The sequence below is a fragment of the Ptychodera flava genome, chromosome 18 (assembly GCF_041260155.1).
Source record: "Ptychodera flava strain L36383 chromosome 18, AS_Pfla_20210202, whole genome shotgun sequence".
Classification (NCBI taxonomy): Eukaryota; Metazoa; Hemichordata; class Enteropneusta; family Ptychoderidae; genus Ptychodera; species Ptychodera flava.
The window spans coordinates 15933385-15948764 of NC_091945.1; the positions used below are offsets into that span (position 1 = coordinate 15933385).

General features: G+C 38.0%; 1 protein-coding gene across 24 annotated transcripts in view; it reads right to left on the bottom strand.

Annotated features, from left to right (window-relative positions):
* LOC139116979 (transcription factor 12-like) overlaps positions 1–15380 on the bottom strand; it is a 146672-nt gene that overhangs the window by 31295 nt on the left and 99997 nt on the right. For all 24 annotated transcript variants that reach the window (XM_070679754.1, XM_070679737.1, XM_070679743.1 and 21 more), the window contains one exon: positions 1151–1244. In XM_070679754.1, the coding sequence (XP_070535855.1) occupies positions 1151–1244 (94 nt within the window). The remainder of the gene's footprint in view (positions 1–1150; positions 1245–15380) is intronic.

The window sequence follows — 15380 nt, forward strand, 5'->3', positions numbered from 1 at the left end:
CTGAACCCTGGCATATTTTTGAATACCACTGCCAGCAACACTACACACCATATTGTCAAATGCTCTTTTTCAGGCACTTTCCACAGCATTAAGAATCCCCAGATCAGAAAAAAAAGAGTTTTCCTGGCTTGATGTGAAAAGCTGCTGGTAGACAAGACCAGCTATGTCATTGATGTGCCTTCTTCAACACTAGATGGCCTTTCCCTGTCCCAATGTTGATTAAAAGTTAATTTCACATTTTCAATACATATAATGTTTAAATTTTTTGAAACTTAAACATAACGCCAATTTGAAACTATTCAGCTGATTCCTGATCTCTTTAGTCGGTAAATACCACAACCTATGTAAGAATATTGTCCAACTACAGTATGTAAATTAAGCTGGGATATAGGAAATGAAGTAATGTTGCAGTCTTCAACAATGACAGCTTTGAGAGATAATAACAGTAAAGTTTTGTAAGTATTTGAATTTTTATTTTCTGTGTGACTGCCGTGTTCTGCTCTACTCTCTACAGAATGTTGAGAAATGATGAGACATTCGGCTGATCAACACAGCCTGATATGTGAATTTAGACCACGACTTTTGAGTTTCAAGCTCCAATCATCAAGCGGTAACTTTTCATGTATTTTCAAGTGATTTTTTATGTTTTTAAAAAAAATTTGGTTTTTGGTTCTACTCCCCAAATCATGTTGAGTTGCCCGGTGTTCAACTTGTCAACCAAGCCTGTATGTGTGAAATGCCCAGTGATAATGTTGGCACCTGAAATTTAGTCAAGACTAGAAATCATTTGTCAACAATAACATTGCATATTGTATGTGTAGTCTGTATGTGTGCTACATGTCCAATGTTATTGTTGACAACTGAATTTTAGTCAAGTCTAGAATTCATTTGTCAACAATAACATTGCATATTGTATGTGTAGTCTGTATGTGTGCTACATGTCCAATGTTATTGTTGACAACTGAATTTTAGTCAAGTCTAGAATTCATTTGTCAATAATAACAGTGTAAAATGTATACAGTGTTGTGTTTGTGTTAGCCTAATACTTTGTTCTTCAACACACTTTATTCTCCAGAATGAAAAACCTCATCACTATATTTTCAAAAGTGGGTGAAAACTGACAATTCAAGACTCCGTAGTTTCTACTTACCCATAAAATCTGAATACATGCCCGGTGGTTTCGGTGATGTGTATCTCGGAGAGTCCTGATTGTAAGGGTCATATGAACCCGACGGAGACTCAACCTGGAAATCAAATTTAAATAAAAAACTGTCTTTTCAAAATTTCAAATCACTGTTGTCATACCAATTTTTGTTACCTGAAAACACCGTGGGACAGTCATTCCACTACAAAGAAACACGCAAATGTTGTCCACTGTTTTATGAAACTCTGTCTTAATGCATGTCCTTTATCCAGAGTTTTCTAGTCTTTATTCTCATTGAGAAATTGATGGATGTCTCCATGTATTTTAAGCTCATATATTTGTTTCTTGCAATTATAATTTAGCACCGGGAAAACTTCAATGTGAAGTAACCTTCAACATAGTAGACGATTAATTCAAGAAAGTTTTGTTGTTCAGCAAAATCGATATTTCCAACGTCCATGGTTTGAACACTCTTCAAAATTTATCTTTAAGTATCGTGACTGTTATCACTAGAGGAAGTTTACAAAGCTACAATTTGTCATTTTCATAGTGCAGTATTTATTGAGGTTCAAAATATTCAAGTTTTCATTTTCTGCAGCATCAGGAGATAAATATTATCATCACGGAGATCTGCGCCATAAATTTTATGAAAAATGTGTTTTTTACATTATGAGTAATTCAAAATGCAAAGTACAACAGCATACATGCCAATATCCATACATACAAATGCACATTTTTCCTCTCTCTTTCCTCCTACCTCCCTCCTTTATACACACACACACACACACACACACACACACACACACACACACACACACACACACACACACCTAGTTGCAAGCATTTATTCCTTTCCGTCTACACTACCATTCCGAACTGCGCCAGCGTACACTCATAAACCGCCTCTAGGGTAACAGTAACAATAAGGCTTCTGTGCACACTTTCACTTTGGCAAACATTTGACAAGCTTTTCACGATAATAAAAACAATTCTTATCGGCCTGCCTCTTTTATATATTAATATTCAGTGAGATAGCGTACTGTGCTTCTATTCAAATATTTATCGCCAAAATTTGACATGGACCTACTCGTTTTACCAATTTTTGCTGGTATTTTCTATTATTACCGGCAGAGTCAGTTTGCTGTTGTGTTCTCTTATGCATTGGCATGGCTGTCTATAGATATCGACAGCATGGTTTTTTTGTACTGGTATGAGTGGGGGGTGCAATGAGTAGATTTACTTTTGTACAATTAAAGTGGTATGCTTCTGACTACAGGGGGCAGAGAACAAGGCATTGCGATGGGAAAAAAGAGGACAGTGAACGACAAGAACGGATCTTTCACATCTTGTGAAGCACTATCCCTTTTCTTTTTCTCTCAAACCCTTTTCTTTGTCTTTCAACAGGTCTGCATCATCTGCTGTACATGTCTGTCAGTGATGTCCTTGTGAAGATACACACAGACATTCAACTGTCCATTTGGAAGCAGATCACCGGCCTCTGTACAAAGTTTAGATGTATTCAAAGGGGCGAAAACGAAGCAATACCAACAAGTAAAGTTTCTATCAGGCTCTCAATAAAACAAAAATTCTGCTTCATTTGTTCAACAACTGTTTCTCTTTTATGAAATTACACATATGCTAAGGTTCCTGTGATGAGAGTCTCGTACCAGTTTATTCTTTGTATTTCTGACAACCTTGTGCTAAAAGAGGACTGAGACAGTCACTCATCATGGCTGGCACTATCCACATTAATGGCCTTCAAAAATGTAAAACACTAAAAAAAATCGGAAAGACCATAAAGTGGACTATTACGGCTGCTTTTGTTGACCTATGACCTTTTAGGAGCCAAGCTACATTTATGGAGTAGAAACACACTTGCCGTTAATGCGCAGCCACTTCTCGATGAGTTGCCCGGAATATCTAGATACGGACTCTTTCCACACTGTGCAAACTTTGGATTTGTAACACACCTTGGGCTGAGTCACAAAACCTGGACTGCAACTGACCTAAATGGTTAGGTCCAGCATACTTGCAAAAATACAGGCATTTTAATTCTTCAGGAAAACCCATAAAAATAAAACCAACCCAGTAATGAAACCACAATATTCTTGTTTCAATGCTTTTCAAAGTACGAATTTTCAATGTGAAATGAGTTGTGCCATTGAAGTCCATAGATGGTTTAAATTTACTGATATGAAAATTTTGTGTCATCAGTAGAACTGACCCATATCACTGATAACTGAAATTAGCAAAATAAATAACTCATATTATTGGTGGAAATAATTTTTCGCTACTTTCTAGGCAAAAAACACCAACAGCATTCCTCACTCGGAAAGTAGACAAAGAACTGATGCGGGGTTTAGCTGCGGACACTGGAGCAGAAAGAACCACTCCATTGTCTAAGGTTTTGCATCAATCATGCAACTGTAACAAAATATCATACATGAACGATTAAACAGCTCAAGATCTGATAGGCTTTTGCATGAAGACTGAAAAGTTGTCTCAGGTATTTACATACTAATATCCAGACAGGAGATACCTGGGTCCTTTCACCCAATATCTGTTTTCTAATATTGGCAATATTTCTCTTCAAATAGCTACAGCACTGTCATCTCTCACAGCAAACACTATAATAGATGACAGGAGTATGTCCAGCGTTCTATCCATTTATTGATCACTAACGGAAATTAAACTCCTGCTTAATCGTTGTCTACTCGTGGACCGACCTATCGGATATACACCCAGTTTGAGAGTCTTCGCCTGGGGCTATTGGCATGATTTGCGCAGATAACGGCCGACCTTTGACCTCCATCCAGTTCGTCATTTTCGCGATAGACGATTACAACAAGATTAACACTTCAGAAGTTGTCGAAATTAAATTTGAAAGCGCACAGCAGAACAATTACATTGATTTACAGGCATTATTGAATTCAATGGACAATGGAACATATAGTTCTGATCCAGATTTCTGAGAAGAACTTGCATTCTCGTTTAAAAAGATACAAATTTGATGACACACACATGGCTAAAACCATTCTGATGATCAATACAGCAAAACATCCAAATTCAAAGTCATAAAAGTTTTCATCAACTACGTGATATTTGTAATTATTTTATCAATATAAAAGTTATTGGATATATTGAGGAGCACTGGTCAAATATGAATTTAATATACCACAATGATAATCACCTTAAAATTCTAACAAAAAAATTGTATTTACGCTACCTGACAATTTGACACACAGCCTTCATAACATATTAGTGTTGATTTCCTGTTAAGCGCTATGTCACGTTTTCATCTTTCGAAAAATTGGAGTGTTGTTTGATGGAGATGTTATCTGTTTATGATATTTTCATTTTTTGATTCTTTGTTTCATCTTCTTTAATACCAACTGATATTTGGAATAATTGTATAAATAATGTTTTCTGTAGTGCTGCTAGGTACACACACACAGCAAAACGGGTGGAAGAGGAGTTGAAATTTATTTGAATGGCATGTACACACACATACAAAAACAGAAACTACCGTTACTTGAGTCAGCCTGGAAACTTGGGTTGCTCGCAGGCAAGCAGCAACAACACACAATGGCCAGTAGTTGACAAAAAACCCTATTAATAGCCAAACACATCAAAGACAATACAAAGGGGGAGGGGGCTCTCTCTTACCAGCCAGTCTAGTTGTACAATGCACCATGTACATAGCTTTCATATCCCAAATCTACATTAAAATGGGTGAGGAGGGAGCTAGCTGAATGGAATAAAAAGCCCGCAGCCAGCCACATGCCAGGCATGTTAATTCTGTTGGGATTTAGCTGACAATTCATAGAAGCTGTGACTAATAAAGTTAGGCGGCCTTTGTCCTGTGGAGCATTCAATAGAGTTTACTACACTCATTAGTCTGCGTGTGTTCATCCAAAAAAATTGCAGGAAATACCCTCCCCTTTAAGTTTTAAGAAATATTGGAATGGCTGAATTCTTGGCTTTGGTGAATATTTTGATTGAGGAGAAATCTCTATTTCTGAAGTGCAAGTGACACATCACAGTGAAGGTACGCATTTTGAATGCCGGACAACGCAGTAACAATTCTCAGTGGGAATTTGCTAATCACTGAATAACTCAGTAATTATTTTGATGCATTTTAACATTCATATCCCATTACAAAAAACTTGACGAAAGTGACTGCAAAATCTTTTTGCTGCTTGTGGAAATATACCAATACATCATCTTCGCCATAGCTGGGTACACTATAATTTCCAAGTTGAAACAAAGGCTTTTGTTTTTCATTTTTGACAACATGCAGTAACTGAAATCCAAGCTGGCACAGTGGTAAATGATTTGTTAATTAATGCACTGTGTGTAGTGTGTGTCATAGATACTACTTTAAGCACTGGTTACGGTCTATTCATGGGAAACCACTCATTGATGGAAATGGCAGGAAAAATATGATTACGACATTGTTTTTATTAATGAGATGCACAAGCATGACCTTATGGTCAACGACGATCCTTTTTTTTTTCCTCTCTTCCTATCCTCTTTTGAAAACTCACTATCGGACAAATTTGATGAAAGACTTAATTAACGATGAAAAGCTGTGAAATACGCCACCGAATGATGAATAAAATATTTTGTTTTTGTTAACCAGATTCTAAAATCTGACCTTATGGTTAACTGTGCTGTATTTTTAGATTTGATAGAATATTCACTTTTCTCAGAAATAGTCCACTTGCGTATGCTGGTACCATCAAAATAGAAGTTGAGCAAATTTAATTGAGTTGCTGTTACTTTTCAATCAAGTAAAATTTGTACATAACTACTTTTTGACAGATGACGGTATTTTACATATGAAGGGAGAAGAACACGAACGGAAAGACCAAATTAGAGCATAGGAACTGTTTGACAAGATTTTCTAACTTCAGAGAGCTGTGTGCCTTTCGGGCCAACATCATCCAGAGTGATTTATTTGTCATAAATTTGACAAAAAGCACTGTTTTATTCAATAAATCATACTCCTCATAAAGGAATTATACCAGACAAGCCATAAAAGAAAATTAGTTTTCTAGACGCAAAAAATTCTGACGAAGATAATTTATGAACGCTGCAGTGCTAATATTCTGAGAGGTATGTGGTTACTGGCCAAATTATGAAACGATCAAAACAAATTAATTTTATCCTCTTCCATTTTGGGAAAATCACGTTTACAGATCACACTGCTTGCTTATCAGAAAGTTCAAACTCATCAAAAAATATTTTTGTGGAGGCTTAACATTCAAGATTGAAATTCCTTACAGTCTACTATCCCTTTGAAAATGTATTATGCACCCAACACAAACAGTTGGGACAGCACTTGTTTCAAACTTCATAAAGGATCATGACAAGCACAGTAAATGCAAATGATCGTGGATCTCTTCAGTTTGCAGTTCTGGACTTCTTGTTCACTCAGTAAATCAGACAAGACAGGACTCTAAAAACTTGTTTTAATAAGCTGTAATGGTCGAGTGACTAATATCCGAGTCAGAGCCCCATACGGCATATTAAATATCAATCTACCGGCCTGACACTATTTACACTGGCTCTCCATGCATGATAGGGATGTTCCAAGCAAGTTAGCCAGCCTCTCAGGAGACACAAATTTCTACAGGGAAAAAAAATGGCTGACCGAAAAGCTTGATCATGGAAACAGGAGAACGCTTTGACAGAGCATTTCAGATAAATATATGCATGAAATTGTTCAGTCGGAACATCTTTGTAGCTTTTTTGGCGATTTGAAAATTTTACCTAAGTGGAAATTGAAAAGGCAATGAAAGGAAGATTTGTTTTTCAGTTTCATATGTCATTCAACATATTAAAGCAGACTTCTTGGTTATTTAAACAGCATCCAGGAGCACAATGTACTGCTTAAGATATAGCATTTCTTGGCAACTTTGAAAAATTTATTAAGTGTTATTCACTTCTGCTACATTACTGCCTAAACATGAACCACGATGCACAGAAACAAATCAGAGGCATGTCGGTTTCCTTTCTTTGAAAACAGGGAGCTAATTATTCGCCTTGCATTATTTAAACTATCCGGGCAGTCTGTGATGTGGAAGTGTTTTCACTGCAAAAGATTATGCAAAAATAACACTGCAATCGTGCTTTGGGTTGTGCAGGAACAAAAAAACACACATTTATCAAAACAAAGGCACTTGCATACTATTGTTCACACATATGCAACACTGCACTAGTGCATGCATTCGCTAAAACTAATTGGTGTAGGCAGTAAAGATAAGAGATTCACAGATCATCTCTGACAAACCCTGAACAAAATCATGAAAGCTACCCATCAGTAACCCCCCTCTCCCCATCCCTTACTTTTTTAAACATACCACTTGAGATGAAGTGAGAGCCATTCTTTATCAAAATCATTAAAATAACAATTAAGGACAGTCTGAGACTGCTCCTTCCAATACCGAGTAATGCAATTTAATTTTCAGCCACTTATTCCCAATTTTCATCTAGTTTATGGTAATCAAGAAGACAATAACAGCCATGGCTGGATATTAGCCTTGGATAATCTAGCTTCAGTCTCCGTACGACAACTGATGCCTTCCTACTAAAATTTTTCAAATCCTGAAATAATGGTTTCTAATTAACCTAGTTACTTTTATGTATTTATAGACGACAGAAATACTCTAATCTGCAGATACTGAATTCTATATTTTCATTTTAAGCTTCAGAATCTGAAGAATATTTCAATGTGTTGTAAGCAATCCTGTCTACATTTAAGCATTTTGTCATCATCTTTCTATTGATCTAACACTCAAAAGGCCACGAAAATCAGATGAAATCCAGCCATTATATTTGATGGAAATATTTATAATATTTTTATGTCAAATAAAAAAATTTGATCGCAAAATTTTTGGCTGTAAAACTATGAAAACATGTCGTAAAGCCTCTTTCATGAGTTTATCACAGTGAAATGAGTGGCAATGAACTAATTTTAGTGGACGGCATACATTGGATCAGAACGACCGCCAAGTACTGCATGAACTGGTTATACCAAACTGACATAGTGAACATGGACTGGCAATAACATATTTACACGATTCTGCCAATTAAAATTGCTGACAACACTGGAATGTGACGGACCGTAGTCTTTTTGCGATATTGACTGAATTTCCCTCTAAATATTGTGAAGGTCCAACAATACAAGCAGTAAACATCTACGGTGGATTCTTTATGCATTTCAAACTTTCCTTGTTGACAGCTGTTCTTTTTTTGAAATATCTGACCAAAAAAATGTTGCAGAATTAATTGTATCACAGATAATACTGCTATGGCATAGGAAGAGCAGTAAAAAAAAATTATGGCAAGCAGACAATGGACAAAGTCAGTGAGCATGATGGTGTACACATTGGGATGTTTGGCGACAACAAAGCAACATTTCCAATGGGAGAGTTGGAGATCAATATTGACACTTTGTGCCTCAGTAGCTGGGTGACGTTTGCCATCAGAATCATCAGGGGTAAGCGAGATGATAATACAAGCTTGATAAGACACAATTAATTCTGAATTAACCCTTGGTATGGAACGAGGCAGAAACACGGTTTAAGATAGCATCACTGGGAGATACCCCTCATCGACTTGGCATCTCTGGTTTCCGTACCGGCTGAATATTAAACATTTGAGGAAAAACATTGCCTAGCAGGGAAGGATAGGTTCATAATCCAAATGGATGAAAAGGGGAACGACTCAGGGGATTTTATGGCAACAGGTGGAGTGGTACTTACAGAGTATGATCTGTTATGAAGATACATAACAGGGTTGTAGTACGGCCTATATGTGCAGAACATTGGTGCTGTTGAAGATGCGATGTCCATATATCCGAATGACAGCTAGTCTGTGCCGCGGCAGTGGCGACCGGAGATTTCACAGGACAACAGACTTAGTGGGTGAAAACTTACTCTCTCTCTTTCAATGGTAGAATGTCAGAGTCACGCAGACGACTTCCGTTACTTGACCAATTTTGGGTAATAATTTTTTTTTTCCCTCTCGCTAGACTGGAGTCACTTCTTGAGAATGCGCTTTATCTTGGGCCCATCAGAACGTTGGTAGCATGGAGTAACTTGACACTGACAATGGTGAGTGGCAAAGAAGAGCGCGGAGTGAAACTACCCAGTCACAAATGTTGATTTGGTATCCCTAAACAGTCCACCTCTTACTACCAAACCAGTCTTCACTGTCGCCAACTCTTGTAAAATACCCCACCAAACTGAAAACTCTAACCATATGCTGCCAGCTACCACCCCTCTCCTCATTAATATTCATAAGCTTGGTAATTGGCTACACTCTCTCTTCTGGCTCTAGCTCTCACTGTCTCTCACTCTCTGTGCTTTTCTGTTAACTCAATTTGAAACAATAGGAGGGGGCAAACATATGCTACCTGCTGTTACAAAACCCCCTCCTTCTTCTCCCTCGGAAAACACGGTAAACTTGAATGAAGAGCACAATTTACTTGGGAAGCAGCAAGTATTTTTTGGAATTCATTTCTCATGTCACTGAGAGAGAAGATTACCGATACATATTTTTGAGGCTGCAGAGTGTGGTTCAAGCCTGTTGAACCTAGCAAAGGTCAAAGAAGCATATCATGTTCTGTTACTGTGTACTCACCCATCACATGTTGTCCCACAAACTGACACCAGGGGGCTTTCCCACAAACTGACACCAGGGGAACTGTTGTGAAGATTTTTCAAAAACTATATAATTCAAGAAAACTCCATCCTATGATAGAACTTTTTACAGCAGTTCTCTTATTGTGAAAAAAGTTTGGACTGAAATGTCTGACACTTTTTAAAGTTCAAAGTGTTACGTGCAGAGAAAACGAACAAAAGGGTGAACTCAGCAGTTAACGTTTAAACAAAATTTATTACGAAAATAAAACTAATTGCTAAGTCAGGGATAGAGTACAAGCTTTAAAAGTGTACAGACTACTTATCTCAGCTGGGACGGCAAAGCTCCAGTCTCAGAGTTGTAACAGTCAGTTGGATGAATGAACAGTCCTTTGGCTTGCAGGCTTGAAGCTGCACAAAGTCCACAGTATAAATCCAGCGTTGGCAGTGAAGGTCTTGAAAAGTCTTGAGAATGACTACTGCTGGAGTTTAGTAACACACAAGAGACACGATCCCAAAAGTCTGACTGGAAGCTGTGCACGTCCCTTTTATAAAGGCATATAAGAACAATCTAGAATTTTATTGACATGCTAATTACTGTTCTAAAATTATCTCCCTTACACAACTAATCAACTTTCCAGAACATTCCAAACATGACTAATTGAATTCAAGGTTGTGAGGTCATCAAGGGCAGTGACCTTGGGAATGTTCTAGACTAATTGAACTCAGGTCATGATGAGTGTGGGGGAAATGACCTACATAACACACCCCCTCTTCAAAAAAGAAAATTTTTCAAAGAAAATCTTTCTTTTACAAATGTAATCTTGAAAAGGATTTAAGTACTCAAATTTGTTTTACTCTAAAGTAAAATTTCTTGAAAGTGAACAACAATAAAATTTCTTGAAAGTGAACAACAATAAACTCTAAATACGAGAGAGACAGTCTGCAATTAAATTGTCTCTGCCTTTGATATGTCTAATGTCAAGATTAAACTCCTGTAACATTAAACTCCATCTTAGCAATCTCTGATTTTTGCCTTTAAATTTCTGCAGAAAAACAAGAGGGTTGTGATCAATATAAACCACTATTGGCTGATTTGAAGAAGTAACATAAACTTCAAAATGCTGTAAAGCTAATATCAAAGATAAACACTCTTTTTCAATTGTAGAGTAGTTTCTCTGGGATTTGTTAAATTTGCGTGAAAAATAGCAAACAGGATGATCTATACCATGACTATCCTCTTGCAATAAAACAGCACCAGCAGCCGTATCACTAGCATCTACAGCTAATTTGAATGGCAAAGTGAAATCTGGTGCAGACAACACTGGGGCACTTTGCAGTATGGCTTTAAGTGTATCAAATGCCTGTTGGCATTGCTCTGACCAAACAAACTTTACTTTCTTTTTAAGTAAGTTAGTCAAAGGCTCAGTAATTGTGGAGAAATTTGGACAGAATTTTCTGTAGTAACCAGCCATACCGAGAAAGCGCATCAGTTGTCGTTTGCAGTTTGGTATGGGAAAACTTGAAATGGCACTGATTTTGGCATCAACAGGTTTTACCTCACCCTGTCCTACAGTATGTCCGAGGTAAGTTACCCTAGCCCAACCAAACTCAGATTTGGCAAGGTTGACAGTCAACATTGCTTTGCTCAGTCTCTCAAAGAACTTCCGCATGAGCTTGATGTGTTCCTCCCAGGTGTCACTATACAGGACGACGTCGTCAACGTAAGCTGCACACCCGTCTAGCCCGGATATGACGTCGTTGATCATCCGTTGGAACGTTGCCGGAGAGTTCTTCATTCCGAATGGCATCACCTTGTACTGGAACAATCCGTCTGGTGTAACAAAGGCGGATATTTCACGAGCACGATCCGTCAGAGGGACTTGCCAAAATCCCTTCAGTAGGTCAAATTTTGTCACATACTTGGCTTTTCCCACTCGGTCGATGCAGTCATCAATCCTCGGGATTGGGAAAGTGTCTGTCTTTGTTAAAGCGTTGACCTTCCTAAAGTCCGTGCACATACGATAACTGTGGTCTGATTTGGGAACAAGTATGCACGGCGAACTCCAGTTACTTTTACTGGGTTCAATAAAGTCATTGTCCAGCAGGTATTTGACTTCTTCCTGGAGATATTTCGCTTTTGTTGGATTCAGTCTGTATGGATGTTGTTTTACAGGCTTACTGTCCCCAACATCAACGTCGTGATAGATGACGTTTGTCCTCGTTGGAACATCTTGAAACAGGTGTTTATATTCATGGAGCAGTTCTTTCACCTGTTGTTGTTGTTCTGGCTGGAGGTGTGCCAACTTTGTAGACTCCAGCTTCTCCAGGATTTCTGAGTTCTGAAGCTTGACCGAGCCCAGCTTTGAGTTTAGAGTATTTTCACTCAAGTCAGTTTCAGTATCACTATCTTCATAATGGTTTGAACTGACTGCACTGACAGGCTGAGTTATAGTAGGATTATCCCTATCCAAATATGGCTTAAGCATATTTATGTGACATAGCTGTTTTTGTTTTCGCCTGTCAGGTGTTATTATGATGTAATTTAAATCACTCAATTTCTTATCAATTAGGTATGGCCCAAGTAACGAGCATGGAGTGGTTTGCCAGGAATTGGAAGTAGAACAAGAACTTTTTGACCTGGTTTAAACTTCCGTTTTGAGGTGCTTTTATCATATTTGGTTTTCATTGACTGCTGAGATGACTCAAGATTTTCTCTGGCTAATTCACATGCTTTAGAGAGTTTCGTACGAAAATCTGACACATATTGCAAAATATTCAGACAATCATCATCGTCTGATAGGAATTTCTCTTTAACGAGCTTAAGTGGGCCACGGACTGTATGTCCAAATACAAGCTCAAATGGGCTAAAACCAAGAGACTCTTGAATTGACTCTCTAACAGCAAAGAGCAGAAAATGAATTCCTTCATCCCACTGCTTCTCTGTGTCAAAACAGTAGGTCCTAATCATGTTTTTCAAAGTTTGATGAAATCGCTCAAGAGCACCCTGACTTCTGGATGATAGGCGGATGACCTATACTGTTTAATGCCTAGCTGATCCATTACTTGTTGAAAAATACCAGACATAAAGTTGGAGCCTTGATCGGACTGGACACATTTAGGGAGGCCAAATAAAGTGAAAAATTTGACTAAAGCTCTCACTATAGTCTTTGTCTTTATATTTCTCAGTGGTATAGCTTCTGGGAACCGAGTTGATGTACACATTATTGTCAGCATGTACTCATTTCCTGATCTTGTTTTTGGTAAGGGCCCAACACAGTCTATTAGAATCCTACTAAATGGTTCTTGAAATGCAGGAATTGGCTGTAAAGGGGCCTTTGGAATGGTCTGATTCGGCTTTCCTACCATCTGACATGTGTGACAAGTTTTACAGAAATGTGTTACATCCTGCCTGAGATTAGGCCAATAAAAGTGACTGAGAATTTTATGATAAGTTTTCCTTACTCCCAAATGACCAGCCCAGGGCGTTTCATGGGCCAGGCGCAATATTTCAGCACGATAGGGCTTTGGAACCACAATTTGATGTTTTATAGCCCAGTCGTCATCAACCAAGACATCTGGAGGTCTCCATTTACGCATGAGAATACCAGATTTTGTATAATAGGAAACAGAGCTATCTGAAGTTTTATCTTCATCATCTACCCTGTCAAACAAACACAAAATATCTGGGTCTTGTGTTGTTCTGCAATGAGATTTGATCTAGAAAATGTCTGACTTTGGTCAGCAGAAGTTTTACTGGAAGTTTCAAATCCACGAGGGATAACGGAATGATCCGTGTCAAACACCTGACTGAGAAAGGTGTCATTTAAGTCAACATCTGTGACATTATTTTTGAGAGTATTTTGATTCTCAGAAGTTTTCTTTGACATGGCTCGAGTAATAGCACATGATGGAAAAAGGCCGGGAATGTCTTCCTCTATTGGCTCTGGATTTTGATCTAAACTAGGATTATCAGTCACAAGTGGATTAGTAATGACCTTGTCCCCAGCAAGGTCGTTTCCGAGAAGAAGGTGAATCCCTTCAAAAGGCAAAAAAGGCCTAATACCTAAAGTCACAGGTCCAGAAACAAAGTCCGAAGACAAATAGACATTATGGAGAGGAACAGGAATGTAGTCATTACAATCTACCCCCTTAATAAGAACTTTAGAACCTGAAAATGACTTTTCAGAAAACGGCAGGGTATCTGCCAACAAAAGAGACTGGGAAGCCCCGGTATCTCTTAAAATTTGACAGGGGTAGCGGAAGAGAAATCACTAGAAAGTGATATAAAACCATCATGAATAATGGTTCGAAAATACCCATAATGCTATCTTGAGAAGAATTGACCTTGACCTCATTAATTGGGGATAAGAGGGGTTTAACCTCAGAAAATGTGTTGCACACATTATTAGACTCTAATTGAGTTGATGAAGAAATAAAGCCGGTGGGCTTAGATCCACTTTGACCACTTTGACCTTCACGTTTTCTTTTCAACTTGAAACACTCTGACATTAAATGGCCGTCTTTCTTGCAATAATTACAAGAAAGTGTACCGAACTGTTTGTCAGAAGGAGATTGAGACTTGGGATCTGATGATGTGGGAGTGTTACTTGAACTCTGTGAACTGTTGTCATTTGATTTTCTACTGTCCTTTGAGAAATTCTTGGATGAAAAGGGGGAGTTAAATTTACCTGCATTGTTTCTGTAGAAAAGGACTGGGATGGTTTGTTGAGAAAGGAAGATTTGTGGGTCAATGAATAATCATCGGCCAAACGTGCAGCAACCTCCAATGTATCTGCCTTTTGTTCATTGATAAACGTTTTGATGTCACTCCGGATGCACCTTTTAAATTCCTCAATCAAAACAAGTTGTCGTAATTTGTCATAATTCTGACTGACCTTTTCAGAAGAGCACCAACGATCAAACAGTTGTTCTTTTGTTCGAGCAAATTCAACGTAAGTTTGATCTTTCACCTTCTCACAATCCCTGAATTTCTGACGGTAAGCTTCAGGCACCAACTCATAGCCCTTGAGAATTAATTCCTTCACAGAATCATAATCTGAAGCCTGCTCTACTGACAACTGAATGTAAATTTCTCTGGCTTTACCCACCAAAGCACTCTGCAAAAGCATAGACCAGGACTCCTTAGGCCAATTCAGACTCTGAGCAATTTTCTCAAAATGGAGAAAATATTTATCAACATCCTTTTCTTGGAAAGGGGGAACTAACCTGAAATGCTTAGTGATGTCAAACTTGTCTGAAGGGAAGAATTTTCCTGACTGTCCAAGCTCTAAACGTCTCATTTCTAACTGTAGTCGATGCTCTTCCAATTCTCTCTCCTTTTCTCTCTGTCTTTCTTCCATTTGTAATTCTTTGTCTTTCATTTGTAATTTTTCCTGCCTTTCCCTTTCTTCCATTTGCAATTTTTCCTTTTCTAATTCCAATTTCTTAAGCTCCAAATCTGCCTGTATTTCTAATTCTAATTTTTGAGTTCGAAGGAAGACTCAGGCTCATAATCTTTTAAGGCAGACTCTTCAAAATGGCCAGAATTAACTAAATGTTTTGCAATCTTGAACTGAATTTCTCGC